The following is a 19589-nucleotide window of genomic DNA, read 5'->3' on the forward strand; positions in this document are numbered from 1 at the left end:
TTTTATTTGTGGTATTGTCTTTGGTGTTGGTTCTAACTGAAACATGCCAATCCTCTTTTTCAAGACTTATTGTTAAAGGGTGTATCTACTCATCAAGCATACTGAGCAGACCTGCCCAAACCCCCGATGTCCTGGAATTCCATCTGGATTCATTGAAGACACAGCTTCAGAGGCTTATCAACTTACTCTTCCCTCCACCCCTCTTCTAATATCTTAACACCGTAATCAGCTTGAAGAAGTTAAAGAAGAGTCAGCGCCCCTATTCCCTGGGCTTGGGGACTAATGTGGTTAATAATGGTCTGTCTTTCTAGGGAAAAGTAGTGGTTTTGTTGGAACAGGAAGGATTAGCTAGGACTTATTGCATAGCCATAACCTATTGGTAGAAATCTGTATAATTATTATCAAGATGAAGTTATAATTTCTTAAATGGTACAAAATTTACTTTGATTTCAAATTTAAGGTTTTCATTGGTACACGCTTCTTATTGACATAAAAGTAAGATGAATATTGATACTCTCATGGGCATTGTGCCTGTATAACACATTTAGGAATACAAGGCCTAGACCCAGTCCTTCTTTAACTTTTTTAACTGATTGGGGACAGTTAACCTATGAGTTAAGGGACTATAGCAAATTCATGGCTTTGAGTTTATTGTTAGGAGGTTTCCCATATTTTATTTAGAAATAGCTGAGAGGAGTGAACAGACAACAATCCAGGTTACCTTACATGGATAGTTGGTTTTCAAAACATCAGAAGTCCATAGAATTGACACTACAAATATTTATATATTAATGTCCATTCTGATTAGAGACCTGTCTGCTCCTGACAGCTTCCTGTAGTGGATTCTAAGAAGAAATTGAGCATCCTTGGAGTTACTCCAGTTGTGTGGTGACAGCCACTAGGCAAGAATTGCCTCTTTACATCTACAGACAAATTACTGTCCAGAAAAGGACACACATGCAGAATAGTCGACTGATTATATCTGCCTAGACAGAGTAATCATCCTTTAATAATCCTACATCACTAAGGTCTGTCAGATGACTCTGGGCCAGAAGGCTGAAGATTTGATTCTCCAACGTTCGGTAGTATAGGGGCTTTTCAGGTGTTCAGAGGTCTCTATAAATTGGCTAAGTTTTAGAAGCTATGCTGTGTGCTTCCCGCAATTATAGTTAACTCAGTAATTCTGGATTTCTGACGGGGTTGAAGACCTATAGTCTCATAGCCAATCCTGGCTATTTACTTTGAGAGAAAAGATCTGAGTAGATGGTTTTCAGCTGACATTCATTCTAAAGCCAAAAAAAAGAAAAAAGTAAAAAAGAAAAAAAAAAAAAAGAAAAAAAAAAAAAAGCCAGGATCAAAAAGTAAGTGTTTTAGTTAGAAGAGATGACAGAGGTTCTGGTTAGTCAAAATGATGGACTAGGTATTAGGACTATCTTGTACCTCACTGGTACAATTAGGAATAAGTATGCTCTAATTGCATTTTGAGAGAAAAGTTTTACTTTAACAGGAAAAGTGGTATGTAGGAGGAGCTAAGTGGGAAGGAGTACAGAGAGGAAGAGATGGAGTAAGAAGAGGAGATGAAGGAGAGGAGAAGCTAGGTGATGAGAGAGAGAAAGAGAGAGGGGGCATAGAGGCAGATGTTCACATGTCTCCACCAGTCAAAGATAGTTTTTATATCTAGGTTGGGTATTGGGTTACGCTTCTGATTGAGCATTACCGAACTTATAAATCCTTTGATTAACATGTTTAAAAATTGTATAAAAGCAAATAGGAAAGGGGGGCATGGGACAGGGGTTTTCTAGGGAGGGGAAATTGGGAAAGGGGATGGCATCTTAAATGTAAATAAAATATAAAATAAAATTTAAAAAAGAAATGTAAAAAAATTAAAACAACCAATAAAAAAAGAAAAAAGAAAAAAAAGAAAAGCTCATGTAGACTTGAATATGAAACAAGATAACACACAAGAGGACCAATAATTATTAACATTGTTGTTGACAAATTTGTATGGACTTGAAGGATCTGTTGCTTACCACTATACATATTCAAATAAATCTGGCTTATGCATGTAACTGCTAAAATTGTTAATAATAATAAATAATAGAATACACTCAGAATAGAATGTTAGGAGGCTCTTATTTTTTCATATACACTTTATCTGAGAACATGAAACAAAGCATGAATCCCATAGGAAAACATGGAGTTGGGTAGATTTGTCTTCTAGGGAAGGGAATAGAAAGAGTTAGAAGAGGGAATATGAGGGTTGATATCACCAAAATCATTTGTATTCATGTAAGGCATTTTCAAATAATTTAAAAAAAAATAAAATGAATAGACATACAATACAAACAGAATGATGGAATTTCTCTGGCTTTTATGTGGATGCCTCTAAAAATCTATGCAGTGGGAGTTTTAGTCTTTCAAAGAACATACTGGAACTCACAGGCATATATACACACACATGTACACACATATGTGAGTACATAGGCTCCATTCTCTCTCTCTCTCTCTCTCTCTCTCTCTCTCTCTCTCTCTCTCTCTCTCTCTCATACACACACACACACACACACACACACACACATGTACACATTCATGGATTCACATGTGGCTCTGTCTGGCTCTGTTTCTCTGGCTCTCTCTGTGTGACACACACACACACACACACACACACACACACACACACACGTAAGGGTTGAAAAACCCTGAGTTAGCTTGATTAATGGTAAGTAAGGGAGTAAGGGACTTTTCCATACAAAGAAGAAAGTTTTAAAAGGTGAACCAGAATCATTGCCAAACAGAAAGTTTATTGCAGGTAAATTGTTTCACAGGGGGAGCTGATCCCTAGAGTGAACATCAGTATTCGTATTTAAGAGGATTTGGTGTTCAAAGCCAACAAAATAAACTTTGTAGAAGAGTGTGACTTATTGAAAAATAAGATTAAGAAGCTGTAAATTAACAATCACCTACATTTAATTAGTGTCTTCATGCGAAGGTCCAAAGGTAAGATGTAACATTGTTGTTTATAATTTACTTAAAGGTAGTTATAAATTAAGAAATAAAGTATAAGCACTTTACTGAAATGTAAGACTTAATCATAAATGTTTTAGCCTTATTACTTATTAAGCAATAGTAGATGTTTCAAAAAATAAAGTTTTACATTTGAAATTAAATGAGATAAATTTTAAAACTAGTACTAATAAAATATAAAATAGAAGAAAATGTTTGAACATGAATTTATCATTATCTTAACTGGAAAAGCATCATTTTATTAGTCTGGAAGATATGAGCACTGGAAACTTATAAAAGGACAAAGAACAATCTTGTTTTGCAAGTGTAGAAAATATGTATGAAGAAAAAGGTAAGCAGATCTTCAAACAGTGCTAACTTCTTTGCATTAGATACTTGTAGCATGAAGAAGCATGAAAATTTGTTTGTTTGCTTTTACTTTTAAGACTTCTTTTCATATTTGATCACTTAAAGACCCCCAAGAGCATGTAACTGTGTTTTTAAAAAATCTCTATGGTAAAAATAAGAACATTATAAAGTGAAAATAGAGAGAAGAAATCGTGCTAGAAAATGAAGAATTTGTGTTAAAGAAAATCTGCACAAAGAAAAATTTGAAAATATGAAAATACTATAAATGGAACTTATGCCGGGCGGTGGTGGCGCACGCCTTTAACCCTAGCACTTGGGAGGCAGAGGCAGGTGGATTTCTGAGTTCGAGGTCAGCCTGGTCTACAGTGTGAGTTCCAGGACAGCCAGGGCTACACAGAGAAACCCTGTCTCAAAAAAAAACCCAAAAAAATAAATAAATAAAAATAAATGGAACTTATTTATTTATTTATTGAAATGATTGGTTTTAAATATTTAGAATATACTTTACAGTAGCTAAAGGGGAAGGTTAATTTTACAAAACAATAAAATTGATGAAATGATAAAACCAGACAATAGGAAAAATTAAACCTAACTGCAGTATTAATAATGAAATAATAAAACATTGAAATAAAAAGGAGATACAAATAAAACCAAGGTTACTAATCCTCACTGAATCATATTATTATATACCATGCATATATATGGAGGAGAGAGTCTTGGTTTATTATTTTGTCAACTCTCTGTTCAAGCTTCTGTCTCTATCTTTCCTTGATGCACACAATTTAAGATTTCTCTTTTACTCCAAATTTGAATCTGATTTTCTAGATTTAATATATGTTAAGTTGCTTGAGGTGACAATGCTTCCAACAAGAAGCATACATTAGTAAATATATTTGAAATGGTAATAGCTACCACTCAATATCTTCATGCCATTATATCCAAATCTGATACAAATAGAACAGATCTTATTACTTGGATTAATTAATTTTTATTATTTACCTGTTATCTAGAGCAAATTCAAGTCTCATGGAGACATCTTAAGTTGGTAGCGATAATTTTTCAGTTATATATATTTATGTTCTTCATTTAATTACAATACCATGTCAGTATTAATAGTATGTATGAATTAATTAACCATGTTTTATTTACTGTCTGTAGAGGAACGAAAAATTAAACCAGAAAAATCGAATGCCTCTTCTCTGATAGAATTTATTCTACTGGGTTTTTCTGATGTCCCAAGTCTCCAATGGATCCTGTTTGGAATATTTTTGATCATGTATTTGACGATTCTGATGTGCAACAGTACTATAGTGCTAATAACAAGAACTGACCCTGCTCTGCAGACCCCTATGTATTTTTTCCTTAGCAATTTTTCTTTTGTAGAAATATGTTATGTAACAGTCACAATCCCAAGAATGCTTGTGGACCTCTGTACTCAAAAAGGAAATATCTCTATATTTGCCTGTGCCACTCAAATGTGTTTTATCCTTATGCTTGGAGGCACAGAGTGCCTCCTCCTGACAGCAATGGCTTATGACCGTTACGTGGCCATTTGTAACCCTCTACACTATTCTTTAGTCATGAACCACAGGATCTGTACACAATTAGTGTCAGCCTGCTGGATCAGTGTCATACCAGTTGTAATTGGACAAACGTATCAGATTTTCTCTCTGCCATTTTGTGGCTCTAACAGAATTAATCACTTCATCTGTGACATTCCACCAGTGCTCAAACTTGCTTGTGGTGACACATTTGTGAATGAGATAGCAGTCTACATAGTTGCAATGGTATTTGTCATGGTTCCCTTTATGCTAATCATTTTTTCCTATTGCAAAATTATCTGCAGCATTCTGAAACTGTCATCAGCCAAAGGAAGGACCAAAGCTTTCTCCACCTGTTCCTCTCACCTGATAGTTGTAGTCTTATTCTATGGAACAGCTGGCATCACATACTTACAACCCAAGCCAAATCAATCAGAAATAACTGGAAAACTGTTGTCTCTTTTTTACACCATTTTGATACCAACTCTGAATCCTATTATATACACTCTAAGGAACAAGGACATCACTGTGGCTCTGAGAAAATTACTCAATAAGATACTAGTGTGAGGCACATGCTTGAAAGGTGGATACTTGTTTATTATTTAGACAAAAAATATTATTCTGATGTTCTTTAAGTGCTGATTAAAATTATGGTAACTATTCAAATTTTGTCATGAAATATTAATTTTACACTTTAATACAGGGTCCATAAAACTCTTTCTATTTGCCTCAAATTCAGGGCCTCTTTTGCCACTAATTGCTATTATATTCATAATATATATATGTAAATTCTTAAATAACCTGTTCAGCCTGGATAATATTACCTAAATATATATTTTTAGAGCTATCTGCTTGGCCTGAGAAACAACTGGTGTACTCTACCCTAGAAAACACCACCTCTCTCTTTTTCTGTTTTTCTCAGTTTTCTATAGTTCTTTGTGTAGGGTTAATGCCTCAAAAAGTTTTCCTGTCCACTATGGCATGTCCATTGGTGTCATCTTTGTTCAGTTCATGTTTGGGCAATTATATTTCAGAAACCCTGTCTATATATTAGTTGCTGATGTTTCTTGGACAAACAGGCTCACAGCAAATTTCCTGATCCTCTTACACTTATAATCCTTTTAACCACCTATTACTCAGTATTCCCTTAGCCAGCCATATATCTTTAGGTGTTTTGTAGATATATCCATTGGGTCTGGGTTTCATAAATCTTATTTTGATGGGTTGTGGTTTTCTGTAGTGACCTCCTGTAGCAAAGATATTTTTTCCTAGCTGAAGGTTGAAGACTACACTTATTTTGGGGTATATTGACAAATGTATATAGATTGTTGTTAGGATTATGCAGGTTTTTTTAATTAATAGCTGTAGAATTTCCTCCAATAACTATGACTTCACGTGCACTGAGTAGTTAGATAGGTTTCTCACTTGTTGAGCAGGTTCCCACATGTTAAATCCATTCAGTGAGCTGAGGTTTTCCACTGAAGAATGTATGCCAGTATTGCACCTTATGGTTACAATGTCATCATAGTTGTTTATGTGCTTCATAGGCATCATAACTTGATCGAACCACTGGTTGCCTCCTTCTTTAGGGAGCTTGCATAGCACTTTCTGCTATTATGAAAGCTAGTATTCAAGGAGTGGGCAGTCAGGTCAGTTCCAGCTCAGAACTCTTTATGCTCTGTTTCTGAAGTCCATGATCTTAACAATAGGGACTCACATTCCTCTTCCTCAGAATAAAAAAGGGCACTAACAATTGGCTCTGTTTTAGGATTCTCTTGGTTTGCCAGGGCAGTAATTTTAAAAAGCGCTTATAATACCTGGTATTGGAGGGGGTGGTTATTAGGTGATCTTTGACACTTGAAGGAAGCAATATCAACCTAGAAGAGAATTTTATTATGTATTAATTTTTAAACATAAGTGAGCTTTATGAGTACAATTTGAAATGTTTGAATTTGAAGATAAAAAAGTTTATATAATAATTCAACAGCTGTAGTTAGTACAATTTACAATAAAGGATTTAAAAAGCAGAAATACAGGGTAAGTGATTATTTTTATTATTATCAGAGACCATAAATAACCAAAAAATATGAATAACACTTCACAACTAAGTTTATTCTTTTCTGATTTTGTGGCACTTTCAAACAGTCTTACATTTAGTGAGAATTGTCTTGTCAGTGTAGCAATACTAACAATGATTAGAAAGAACACCATAATTTATAAAGCTAAGGTTGGCCAACTTCTCCATACTTTTCCTTTGCTTTCTAGTATTTGCTTTATGATTCACATTTTTCTTTTAATGGCAGCAAACTCTGGAATTAAGAAGACCAAAACACATTCTTTTCTCTAACTCTGACAACTATATATATGTTTGTTCTCTCATCTGGAAACAGAATATCTCTTTCAGACAGTGTTAGGAATGGATTTTAGGGAATGGTAGAAAAAGATTTTCTGAACACAACACTGATAGTGCAGACACTAAGAACAACAATGAATAACTGAGATCTCAAGAAACTGAGAAACATCAGAATGGCAAAGAACACAAACATTCAGAAGTAGTAGACTACAAAATTGGAAGAGAGTTTTACCATATATACACCTGATAAAGGTAAGTATATAAAATTTATAAATAACAACAACAACAACAAAAGCAAAGCTTCTCTAAATTCAGAAAATCAATACCACAATTAAAATGGATATTGGCACAAAACAGAGTTTTTAAAAGATGAAACACAATTGACTGAAAATACTTAACTCTTCATCTCAGACTATTAACAAGGTTTTAACTTACTCTCCACAATTAATGCAAGGCCCTATTGTTAAAGATAATGCAATCTTCTGCTACATATTCAGCTTGAGCCATGGGTCCCTCCATGTATACTCTTTGGTTGGTGGGTTAGTCCCTGGGAGGTCTGGGGAGTCTGGTTAGTTTATATTGTTTTTCCTATTGGGTTACAATCCCCTTCAATTCCTTCAGTCTTTCCCCTAACTCTTCCATTGCTCAGTCCCCATGCTCAGTCTGATGGTTGAATGCAAACATCTACATCTGTATTGGTCAGGCTCTGACAAAGCCTCTCAGGAAACAGCTACACCAAGCTCCAATAAGCAAGCACTTCTTTATATCAGCAATAGTGTCTTGGGTTTGTTGTCTACAGATTGGATGGATCCCTAGGTAGGGTAGTCTCTGGATGTTTTTTCCTTCAGTCTCTGCTCCACTCTTTGTCAGGGGATATTCATAAAGAAGAAAAATTTAAAGATGTTGAGAATTAAAAAAATAACTTGACAAAAATATCAAATAATTATTCACATATGTTCAAGAGATAAATGTGATTAATAAATGACAAAAAGAAAATTAAAACAAACCAAATAAGACATATTTAGAATTAGAAGAATGAAAAAAAGTAAAAGCAGTAATAGGCTTAATGTTCTCTTTGATTGATTGATTTATACTTTGAACTTGTCTGCAAAATAAAATTATCTCTTCCATGTAGTATAATCTATCTGCAGTCCTTACATTATCTACCATGTCTGAGTTTTTTGATTGACATTCTAAGTTTTTCATTTCCAGTTTTATATTTGTTTTGGTTTTCTTTAGGGACTGTACTATTTGTTTTGGTCAAATTTAACTTTTATGTCTTGAAATCTTTTACAATTGATGTGTGTTAGAAAAGGAAATATCAGTTTTCTCCAAAGGAGTGTCACACTCTAGGGAAGGCCTGGTACCTAGAAGTAGTTGGCCAATAGAAAGTAGACTTATCTTTTTCCCTGTGGTCAGTTTTTTGGGGAGGGGCTTTATTATTTTTTTGTTTATTTTGACTTTTACTTGTTTGATTTTGTGATGTAGAGAAAAGAAAGACAAGGACTGGAGACAGAACAGAAAGTTGGGTAATGGGGAAGTGAAGAGACGAGGATTTAGAAGACAAAAAAATATGATCAAAATAGGTTTTCTGAAAACTTAAATGAATCAAGATTAAAAGACTGACTAGAGTATATCCATAAAAAATAGGAAACACTGGATTTCCCAATGCAGTGCTAGCATGGAAAATGAGGCGCCACTTTTTCAAATAGCCTGGCCTCATCTAAAGTGTCTAACTATCTGTATTAGGCTATTACAAAATAATTACAGAAAATTACTCCCATGAGTAGCTAACTGTAAAATATTCATCCTAGTTTGATTCAAGCAACCATTGAAAGTATTTATTTAAAATTTATAAAGCAATTACAATTCCACAAATGAAACACTAGATTACCAGATGAATAAACAAGTAAAATACAAGATGAATCTGGTACAACCACTCTTAAAATCAATCTGGAGTCTCCTCAGAAAATTGGAAAACAGATCTACCAGAAGATTCCGTTATAGCACTCTTGGGCATATACCCAAAAGATGTCCCACCCTACCACAGGGACACATGCTCCACTATGTTCATAGAGGCCTTATTTGTAATAGCCAAAAACTGGAAACAAACCAGATGTCCCACAAACGAAGAATGGATACAGAATATATGGTACATTTACACACTGGAGTACTATTCAGCTATTAAAAACAATAAAATTTGCGGGCAAATAGATGGAACTAGAAAATATCATCCTGTGTGAGGTAACCCAGTCACAAAAGAACACACATGATATGTACTCACTGATAACGGAGACTTTAGGAAAAAAGTTCGGAATACCCAAGATACAACTCACAGACCATATGTACCCAAGATACAACTCACAGTCCATATGAAGCTCGAGACCAAAGTGTGGATGCTTCAGTCCTTCTTAGAAGGGAAAAACTAATCACAGGAGGAAGAGGGTAGAAGAAATTTGGGAAGAAGGGAGGAGGGGAAAGGCGGGGCCGAATCAAGTGTGGGAAGAGACAGGGGAGATGTACAGAGGGTCAGAAAATTGAACAGATGTGTCTAGCAATGGGGGATGGAGAACTGAGGTTAACCACTAGAAAGTCCCTGATGCCAGGAAAGCAAGAGGATCCCATGACCCAACATGGATGACATTAGCTGAAATACCCAACAGGGAAGGAGAACCTACAGAGACCATATCCAGAGATTAGAGGCGACCCCGTTTGACAGATGGGTTCAATTACCCATCTCAAAAATTTCAACTCAGAATTGTTCCTATCTGAAGGAAATATAGGGAAAAAGAGTGGAGCAGAGACTGCAGGAAAGACCATCCAGAGACTGCCCAACCCGGGGACCCATCTCATATGCAGCTACCAAACTCAGAAACTATTGAGAATACCAAGAAGTGCTTGTTGGCAGAAGCCTTATATCAGGCTATCTCCTGAGAGGCTCTTCCAGAGCCTAACCAATGCAGATGTGGATGCTTGCAGCCAACCATCGGACTGAGCATGAAGACCCCATGAACGAGACCCCAATGAAGGAGTTAACACAAGGACTGAAGAAGCTGAAGGGGTTTGCCCCAATGAAGGAGTTAACACAAGGACTGAAGAAGCTGAAGGGGTTTGCAATTCCATAGGAAGAACAACAATATCAACCAACCAGACCCCCCCCCCCCCATCCTGCCAGAGCTCCCAGGGACTAAAAAACCAACCAGAGTACACATGGAGGGATCCATGGCTCCAGGTGCATATATAGTAAAGGATGGCCTTATCTGGCATCAATGGAAAAAGAGGCCCTTAGTCTTGAGGAGTCTAAATGCTTCAGCATAGGATAATGTTTGGGCAATGAGGCAGGAATGGGAGGGTGGATGGGGGGAGCACCCTCTAGAAGGTTGGTTGCAGGAAGGGGATGGGACAGGCGAGTAATGAAGGGGAAACAGGGAAGGGAGATAACATTTGAAATATAAATAAATAAAATAACTATTAAAACTAGAGAGAGAGAGAGAGAGAGAGAGAGAGAGAGAGAGAGAGAGAGAGAGAGAGAGAGAGAGAGAAGAGGCACCAGGGAGTAGAAAGGCCTAGCAGGGAGGTGTGAGAACATCCTTTTGAAAACATGGAGAGGATCAATGAATGGGAAGAGGAACTGTGAAAGGGGCAACCAGAAGGGGAACGAAGGCTGAACTGTGAAAATTAAAAGTAACACAAAAGGTACAAGGTGAATAAACTTTCTATAGAAAAACTGTAATTAAATGTTTTGTAGCTCTATAATCCTATTGTGCGCATATTTACTGTTTAAACCAACCAGAGCTCCCAGGGTCTAAACCACCAGCCTGGGAGCACATAGGAAGAGACCCATGGCCCCAGCTGTATATGTAGGGGAGGATGACATTGTCAGGCATAGGTGGGTGAGGAAGTCCTTCGTCCAGTGAAGGCTGAATGCCCCAGTATGGGGGAAATCATGGGTGGGGAGGTGGAAGTGGGAGGTTGGGTGGGGACATATCCTCATAGAAGCAGGAGGAGGGGGGATGAGATAGTGAGTTCCTGGGGGGGATGTGGAAAGAGGATTACATCTGAAATATAAATAAAATATCCAGTAAAAAAATTAAAATAAAAAAAGACAAATGTCTAGGATTGTCTAAACAGCTAGATACATAGTATAGGTATAGATGTATAGATATAATATAGGTAGTAGAAATATAAATCCTTGCTCTTAGTATAGAAAAAGTACAGTTGATTATTTCACCTAGCTAAGGTTTGCATGTACACCTAAAAAAGCTTATTATTGGTTGGCATCTCACTGTCACCCTGAACGATGCCACCCCTGATCCCACATGAGCCCTCACTGTTTGTTCTTCATCCTCTTTCCATGTTTTTTTTTTCATGCCTTCTCCACTTCTAATTAACTTTACCAAATATGGTTTGCTCTCATAGTACTAAGACATAGGAGGTATTATCAGGAATCATTTTCTAATAATCATCAGAATTGTCAAAGTCAATATTAAATTAATAATATTAATCAGTGTTATATTAGAGCCATAACAATTTACCTCCAGTGAGATCCTTTTTTTTAAGTTAGTTTTTATTTAATTATTTTTCTTGCAATGTATATTGACTATGTTGTTTTCCCCCTATTCATTGAAGAAGATTCTTAAGCTACCTAAATGTTAGGAGTGATTGTCATTCTCAGGCAAACTCAGAAGCTTGAAATATACAGACTTTGCTCTAGATGGACTTTTTATTATTGCATCTGAACTTACTCCAGATCTTTCTTTCAGCTTAAACAAAGCTTACTTGTTGTTGTTGTTGTTGTTGTTGTTGTTGTTGTTCAAACCATAGCACAGACTTTCTTGTGAATACAGGACACAGAATCCATTATACTGTGTGCACTGGCTGGAGAAAAAAATAGATGCTTACAAAGTCAGTGTACTGTGAACCAAGACAATACCTAGTGCCTTCATAATAGAGAACATCATAGTTGTAAATATGCCAAAATAGTTAATTAATATCAGGGTGTTAGTTTTGGCCTATCTCTCCTAGTTTTAATCAGTAAACTGTTGGTAACTAGGAAATAAACCACACTGTTTTCAATTCCACTGGGGGCCAAATTGTAGGTCAAGGTGGAGCAAATATAATCTGTGAAAAATAAAAGGGGCAAATGGGCAAACATAAAAGACATTCCCGTATGTAGAAATTTAGATCTGAGACAGAGAGCTAGTGGTGGACAGAGCTACATTTACTTTATGGTCTTCAGACACAAAATTACTTAACAGATTACAAACCTTTGATGATACAAGTGTTCCACTTAAAATAAATGAAGCATCTAAATTATGATGATAAAAAGGCTAAATTAATTATGAAAGAAAGGTAAATATAAATTATTTTATACTAATGATAATTATAGATTGATACCAATTCATTCCAAACTTTGTAATCTAATATTTTACCTATTGTAATTTAATATTTTACCTATTGTAGAAAACAAATTAAAAGTTAACAAATGCTTAATTACATAAATATAATTTACTTTGTGTATGTTATAGTAAGCACAGATTGTGAAATACCTCAAAATAGAGAAAACTGTACTTATGATAATTTTGTTAAGCATGATTTTAGAGGAAACTTTGAAGCAGCAAATTTTGAAGAATTATAAAAAAGTAGAAAATTCCTTTGTTCAGTTTAATCATATTTTAATAGGAAGCTAAGAATTAAACAACCAATGGAATAGACTTATAAAACTGAATAATTAAAAGAATAATTATTTTTAAAGAAAGATAATAGAAATAAGGATGTTTTTAAAATAATAAAAATTATTTTAAGTTTAATGTAGTAATTTAAATTAATTAGCACATTCATAGTCCTTATGCATAGCAAAAAACACTCCCAAAAACATCAAACTTCTGACGTTTGGATGACTTAGAATACTGTTATAAATTCTTTTAAGTTTTTGGATTTATTCAGAAAAGAGAGAGTTAAAAATAAAAATTACCTTGCATCATTTTTATTATTGTAAGCCTATTAAAAATTAACCATTTATTATAAAAATAATGTTATTTGAGGAGAGAACACTGAATAATTTTTTGTATCTATAGCTTCGTCTCTGGAGTAGAAGATACATCAGTGATCTGAATGTCGTTTTAGTAAATAGATTTTATATTACACCACTTTAAACTGTAGTTTTAAAATGTCAGGAAATACTTTATAGGAGTATATTATATTAATCATTGAGACTTAGAAGTATGATATAAAAAGATCTTATTTTTGTTTTTCTCCATATTAATTATCACCTTCCTCAGCTTGAAAGTGAAAATTTTCTTTAAACAGAGCTGCTTTATTTCAAATCTGAATAACTTGCAACAGACCATTAATTGTGGACCATTAAGTGAAGAAAAAACAGACTAAAGTAGAAAAATAGTCATAGTCTTTTCTGACATATCACTTAGGATTTGTGTTATAAAGGTCATACCAAACCCTGGAGAAAACTTCAACAACAGGTCCTCACGTGGAGTCCTGATACTTGAGCAATATTGAGGAGAGATAAAGGAAAGAAAAAAAATTAAAAAAAAAAAAGTTTCATGGGTATGTCACCTTCTAAAAAGCTGTATGACCTTCTTTAAGATTTTATTATTTTAGGGAGATTGCACTCATTTCCAAAACAAATGTCAAGCAACGGGAAAGATTCAAAGGCTAGCCGGCGGTGGTGGCACACGCCTTTAATCCCAGCACTTGGGAGGCAGAGGCAGGCGGATTTCTGAGTTCGAGGCCAGCCTGGTCTACCGAGTGAGTTCCAGGACAGCCAAGGCTATACAGAGAAACCCTGTCTCGAAAAAACCAAAAAAATAAATAAATAAATAAAAAATAAAAATAAAAATAAAAAAAAAAGATTCAAAGGCTAACTTTTGGACTAAATCATTGATTAAATCATTTGAACTAAGCCAATTATAAAATTTAGATGAATCAAAGGTAACATTTGAAAACAAATATAGATAACATTTGAAGAAACATGTGTGCCATGACTATCTCAAGCATGTTTTAGTTTGGTTTGTTTGCCTGTATTAAGTTGTATGATTCATACAATAATCTTAAATAGTTTTAGAACTATAGGTTATTGGATAGCTTAAAAATTATGCTCAAATATTACATCAAAATACATGTTGTACAGTAAAAGAAAGTTACAAGCAATTCAGCTACATAACCTTTTAGTAGGACTTTGACCTGTATTGCTGATTCTGTTACTACACATTTTTTTTTTCTGGACAAGGTCCAAAGCATGGTGTTGAAGAGATGAAAGGCAAATAGATGCACATGAAGAATCGGTCAGAGATCATCTCAGATGAAATTTCTTATGAAGCATCCTCTTCAAGATTAAAAAGGTACAATTTGATTCCTTACCATGGATGAGGACCTCTTTGTCTTTATATGAAAATACTTCCTCTGAACATACCAGGGTCCTCAGACAGAAAAAAAAAATGTTTGAAAGAAAATTATTTTCAGTAAAGTCTATCAATAAAGTCATTAGATAAAGTTTTACTACGCAATGTGACACATTCCTAGAAGATAGTAACCCAGTGGTACTAAATATCTACAAGTTTACATAAGTGGCAAAATATAGCGAGAATCAATTTGAGTGAATAAATGATATCCTAATATTGATTTGTTTAGCTGTCGAAAACAAAAATGATGAATTAAAGAAAGTTTACTAAAAGAAACAACCATAAAACTCTAGTCAAAATTACCAGATCTTTTAAATTTTGTGTCATAATACTTCTTTTAAACAGTAAAGTTAAATGCTTAACTGAATTTCTGATTAGTGGGAAGTTCAAAATTGTGACTGTTCACAAAGTCCTGTTTAAGTGATGCTACCCCTTGCCCTCTATACAAAGTGCCCTGCTTCTCCTCTATTGACCTCCTACCTATATCCTGATAAGAAATGGATGACAACATTGGTTTAAATGAATGAAATGTCATAAAATCCCTACGTCATATAATTCAGAAATATGCTTCTTTTAGCCATGTTATTAATTTTTTTCAGTCATTATTTTTATATTGCTTGTAATTATGAACTGAAAAATTAGGGAAATATGTGCAAATTTTAAATCATAAAACAAAGATAACCCTTGAAATAAATAAGTAAAATATGTTGTAGTTCTAAAACAAGCTAAGAGAAAAACTTTGAAAAATTTTATCATAAAATTATAATAAAATATTTGAAGAAATTAATAAATAATAGTATGTATATTTGAAATACACTATGCTAAGTCATTGGTGTATATAATTATATATTTTCCATCTTTTTCTAACTGAAATTAGTTTTTGATCATGCTATATATTCTGATTATTGTATTCCCTCACAAAAAGCTTTTCACATATATCCACAACCTTTTTTTTTTCTCATTAGAACCTAATAGGCATCTAAAAAAAATAATAAGAATACAAGAAAACAGACCAGAGGAAGAAAAAATGATGAAACAAACAGAAGAAAAAATATCCAAATAAAAGCACAAGCACATACTACAGAGACACATATATTTAGACACTGAAATCCCTGAAAGCATAAAAACAAAAACAGTGATATGTATGTAAAACACTTGCAATTTAAAAAAATAATGCCATGACAAAATATTATGGGACAAAGAACCTTCCCAAAATGCCATTGGATTTGTGTTAGCCATCTACTTCTGTGCATGGGGTCTGCTCTTAAGAATGGTTTGTATATCCAGGGAGACAGTGTTGATGAAAAGTAATTTTTGCCAGTTGCTATCATTTGGGAAATAACTTATGGATTAGAGTGGGTAGAATTTTATTTTATATCTCCAGTAAATGTTTTACATTTTTATTTGGAAAATATTAATGACATAGTTTTCCTGATATCTAAAATAATTCACTTTAAGTACAAAAGGACTTTCTTTTAAATTTTTGTTATTTTCCTTTTTATTTTTATAAGTATTTGACAAGCAAATGTATACCCCAAATCAGTTGAATTAAGAGTTCCAGACAATTTGTGAGTTGCCATGTGCGTGCTGGTAATCAAACCTGCATCTTTTCTAAGAACAGCCAGTGTTTTACATTGCTGAGCCAACTCTCCAGCCCAATGAAAAGATTATCACAATATATAACTAATGATATCAGACATAAAACAAATCTGTAGGTGTGTATACCAGAAGTGGTTTCCAATAGGTGAAAGGTCTCTGCTGTTTGGAACATAGTTTAGAATATACCCTGTTCTACAGATTGAGGCAGGTTAACATTAATTTTTGAAAGCATTTTAGAAAACCTATATAGCAATAATCTACATGGTCTAATATAGCTGAAAGTACAATTTGTAAGTAGCAGTACTATTATTGTAAAATTTATCAGATACTTAAAATTAATCAGGATAACTGTATATTAGGATAAAAGCCTCTTACACTAAAGCAAAGTAAAAACCCATGTTGACTAAATCTGCTTCACAGATGAACTATCAACAAAATCCACAAGAAGGAAATGTAACCAATCTGAAGGAATTCATTCTTCTTGGATTTTCAGATGTTCCTGATCTCCAATGGTTTCTATTTGGACTGATGATTGCCATGTATTCCTTTATCCTATTAGGCAATGGCACCATTGTACTAATCACAAAGATAGACTCTGCTCTTCAGACCCCTATGTACTTTTTTCTTGGTAACTTTTCTTTTTTAGAGATATGCTATGTATCAATTACTATTCCCAGAATGGTCTTTAACCTTGGAACACAGAGAAGGACCATCTCTTTCATTGCCTGTGCTACACAAATGTGTTGCACTCTTATCCTGGGGGCCACAGAGTGCTTCCTGCTGGCTGTGATGGCCTATGACCGTTATGTTGCCATCTGTAACCCCCTGCGCTATCCTCTAGTTATGAACCAAAAAGTATGTTCTCAACTGGTGATTGGCTCCTGGATCAGTGGAATCCCAGTACAGATAGGGCAAACATCACAAATTTTTTCTCTATCGTTTTGTGGTTCCAACCAGATCAACCACTTCTTCTGTGACATTCCCCCAGTACTTCATCTGGCCTGTGGGGACATTTTTATCAATGAGATGATGGTTTTCCTAGGTGCTGCATTATTTGTCTTGTTTCCATTCCTGTTAATAGTCTTTTCGTATGGGAAAATCATCTCTACAGTCCTAAAATTGTCATCAGCCAAGAGTGGAGTCAAAGCCTTCTCTACTTGTTCATCTCATCTTGCAGTTGTTATCTTATTTTTTGGATCAGGTATGATTACATATTTTAGATCTAATACTAGTCATTCTGGTGAGATAGATAAAGTGCTTTCTCTTTTCTATACTGTTGTGACTCCCATGTTTAATCCCATGGTATACAGTCTAAGAAACAAAGATGTCACAATAGCACTGAGAAAATTCTTATGCAAACAATTTGTGAAAATATAATATGACTTCTATTGGAAATATACCTTTATATGTATCTAACTTTGCTGAAGTACCTATCTTTAATTAAGTATCTTACCTGTTTCTATATATGATTACAAGAAAATAAAATTTATCTGTGATGTTGAGAAGCAAATATCTTTTAGAGTTATATTAAGTAATATATTACCAAATTAAAACTACTTCATTTTTATACACATCTTTATTGTAAAACATCATTCTCAAAACAAAATATGTGATACAGTTGACTTTATTTTAATACATATTCTACTGACATACTAACTACTGAAAATCATATATATTTCATTTGCATATTCAGTTAGAATAATTTTATTGCATAATAAAATTAATTTCAATTGGATCTCTTGGGTCTTTATGGTTATTTAATGTATAAAGACTCTTGCTGTCAGGTCTGATGACTTGTATCTTATCCCCAGAACCCAAATTATGACAGAAGAAAACCTACCCTTTCAAGTAGTCCTGTGATCTCCAGACAAGTGCTAGAGGATACATGTTCTCCCTCTCCCATCTGTATCTCTCTTTCTTCTCTCTCTCTCTCTCTCTCTCTCTCTCTCTCTCTCTCTCTCTCTCTCTCTCTCACACACACACACACACACACACACACAGAGAGAGAGAGAGAGAGAGAGAGAGAAACATACACACTGTTTCAGAAAATGTTCCATGAAGTGCTGTGAGGAAGTTATTTTCTTTGGTGTTTAGGTAAAATGTTCTGTAATTATCATTTAAATATACTTAGTTTATGATGTCATTTGGTCTGAGCATCTTCCTGATAAAGTTTTGTCTGGGTGACCTGTATCTTGGCAAGTGTGGAGTATTGAGATCACCAGTCTCACTCTAATAAGGTCATTACGTGATTTTAGCCTGTGGTAGTTTAACTTCCATGAATCTGGGTGACCTGTTTTTCTTGCATAGATGGTTAGAGTTTAAACATATTCATGTGGATTTCTCTTGGGTTAACATATATTATATAGTATATAATTTCTGATTAATTTTTTTGAAGTCTATTGGTCAGATATTAAAATGACTACAGGAGTGAAGGCTAGATGCCCCAGTGTAGGAGAATGCCATGGCAGAAAGGTGGGACTGGGTGTGTGGGTAGGATGGAAAGCATCCTTATAGAAGAAGGGGGAGGGGTGGAATAGGAGGTTTCCAGGGGCGAACCAGGAAAGAGGATAACATTAGAAATGTAAATAAACATTCAATAAAAAATAAATAACTAATTAAAAATAAAATGGCTACATGAGTTTGTTTCTTGTGTCCATTACTACACATCATTTGAATAAAAACAATTAGTAAATCTGCATTCATTATAAATGAAGATATCAATAACAATCATTTTAAATATTTTTATTTGAAATTAAAATACATTTACATCATGTTTCCTCCTATGCCCTCGCTGCTTTCCACCCTCCAACCATTCCTATATTGCCTATTATTCTTATTCATGCCTTTTATTTATTTTGTCATCACACACACACACACACACACACACACACACACATCATATACACATACATATACATGTGTAAGTTGTTCAGTTCATATAAACCTACTTGTACAATTTCAGGACTATCCACAAGGTATTGGGCAACAATGTGATGACACTTCATCTGAGGAGACTACTTCTCATGCTTTTAGCATTCTTTAGTTGCTTCTTTATCTGTGCATGAATCTCCATGAGGTTGTTCCCTTCTATGTTACTTGCCTAATTGTTTGTCTTTCTTCAGGCTGTCATTTTTTTCTAAGACTCTAAGGGTGTAATACTTCTGATTTTTAGGAGACATTTTTATGATATTTCCATCTTCTTATTTATACAACTAAACCTGATTTTTTAATATTTTGTTTTTACCTAAAACAAATTTTGCATAGGAAAGAAGTAAATTCAGACACATGATGGCCTATCAGTGAGAT

The 19589-nt window shown here is 34.4% G+C and overlaps 2 protein-coding genes across 3 annotated transcripts; both read left to right on the top strand.

Annotated features, from left to right (window-relative positions):
- Positions 1 to 2745: 2745 nt before the first annotated feature.
- Positions 2746 to 6944, top strand: LOC117704071 (olfactory receptor 10AG1-like). 2 transcript variants are annotated; one of them, XM_076929033.1, is made up of 2 exons: positions 2746 to 2997; positions 4531 to 6944. In XM_076929033.1, exons 1-2 carry the CDS (start codon positions 2982 to 2984, stop codon positions 5478 to 5480), a joined length of 966 nt encoding a protein of 321 aa, XP_076785148.1. In that variant the 5' UTR covers positions 2746 to 2981; the 3' UTR covers positions 5481 to 6944. The 2 variants fall into 2 exon arrangements, with proteins under 2 accessions (XP_076785148.1, XP_076785149.1); XM_076929034.1 differs by lacking the exon at positions 2746 to 2997 and adding an exon at positions 3046 to 3355.
- A 5493-nt stretch (positions 6945 to 12437) lies between these two features.
- On the top strand, positions 12438 to 18309 carry LOC117704086 (olfactory receptor 10AG1-like). The gene is made up of 3 exons (XM_034496073.2): positions 12438 to 12618; positions 14513 to 14624; positions 16704 to 18309. The coding sequence occupies exon 3, from the start codon at positions 16704 to 16706 to the stop codon at positions 17658 to 17660; it is 957 nt and encodes a 318-aa protein (XP_034351964.1). The 5' UTR covers positions 12438 to 12618; positions 14513 to 14624; the 3' UTR covers positions 17661 to 18309.
- Positions 18310 to 19589: the final 1280 nt, after the last annotated feature.

Source organism: Arvicanthis niloticus, chromosome 2 (genome assembly GCF_011762505.2).
Source record: "Arvicanthis niloticus isolate mArvNil1 chromosome 2, mArvNil1.pat.X, whole genome shotgun sequence".
NCBI classification, from domain to species: Eukaryota; Metazoa; Chordata; class Mammalia; order Rodentia; family Muridae; genus Arvicanthis; species Arvicanthis niloticus.

Bases quoted from the DNA above. Each gene is read 5' to 3' on its own strand.
- LOC117704086 (XM_034496073.2), top strand. From the start codon at position 16,704: ATGAACTATCAACAAAATCCACAAGAAGGAAATGTAACCAATCTGAAG.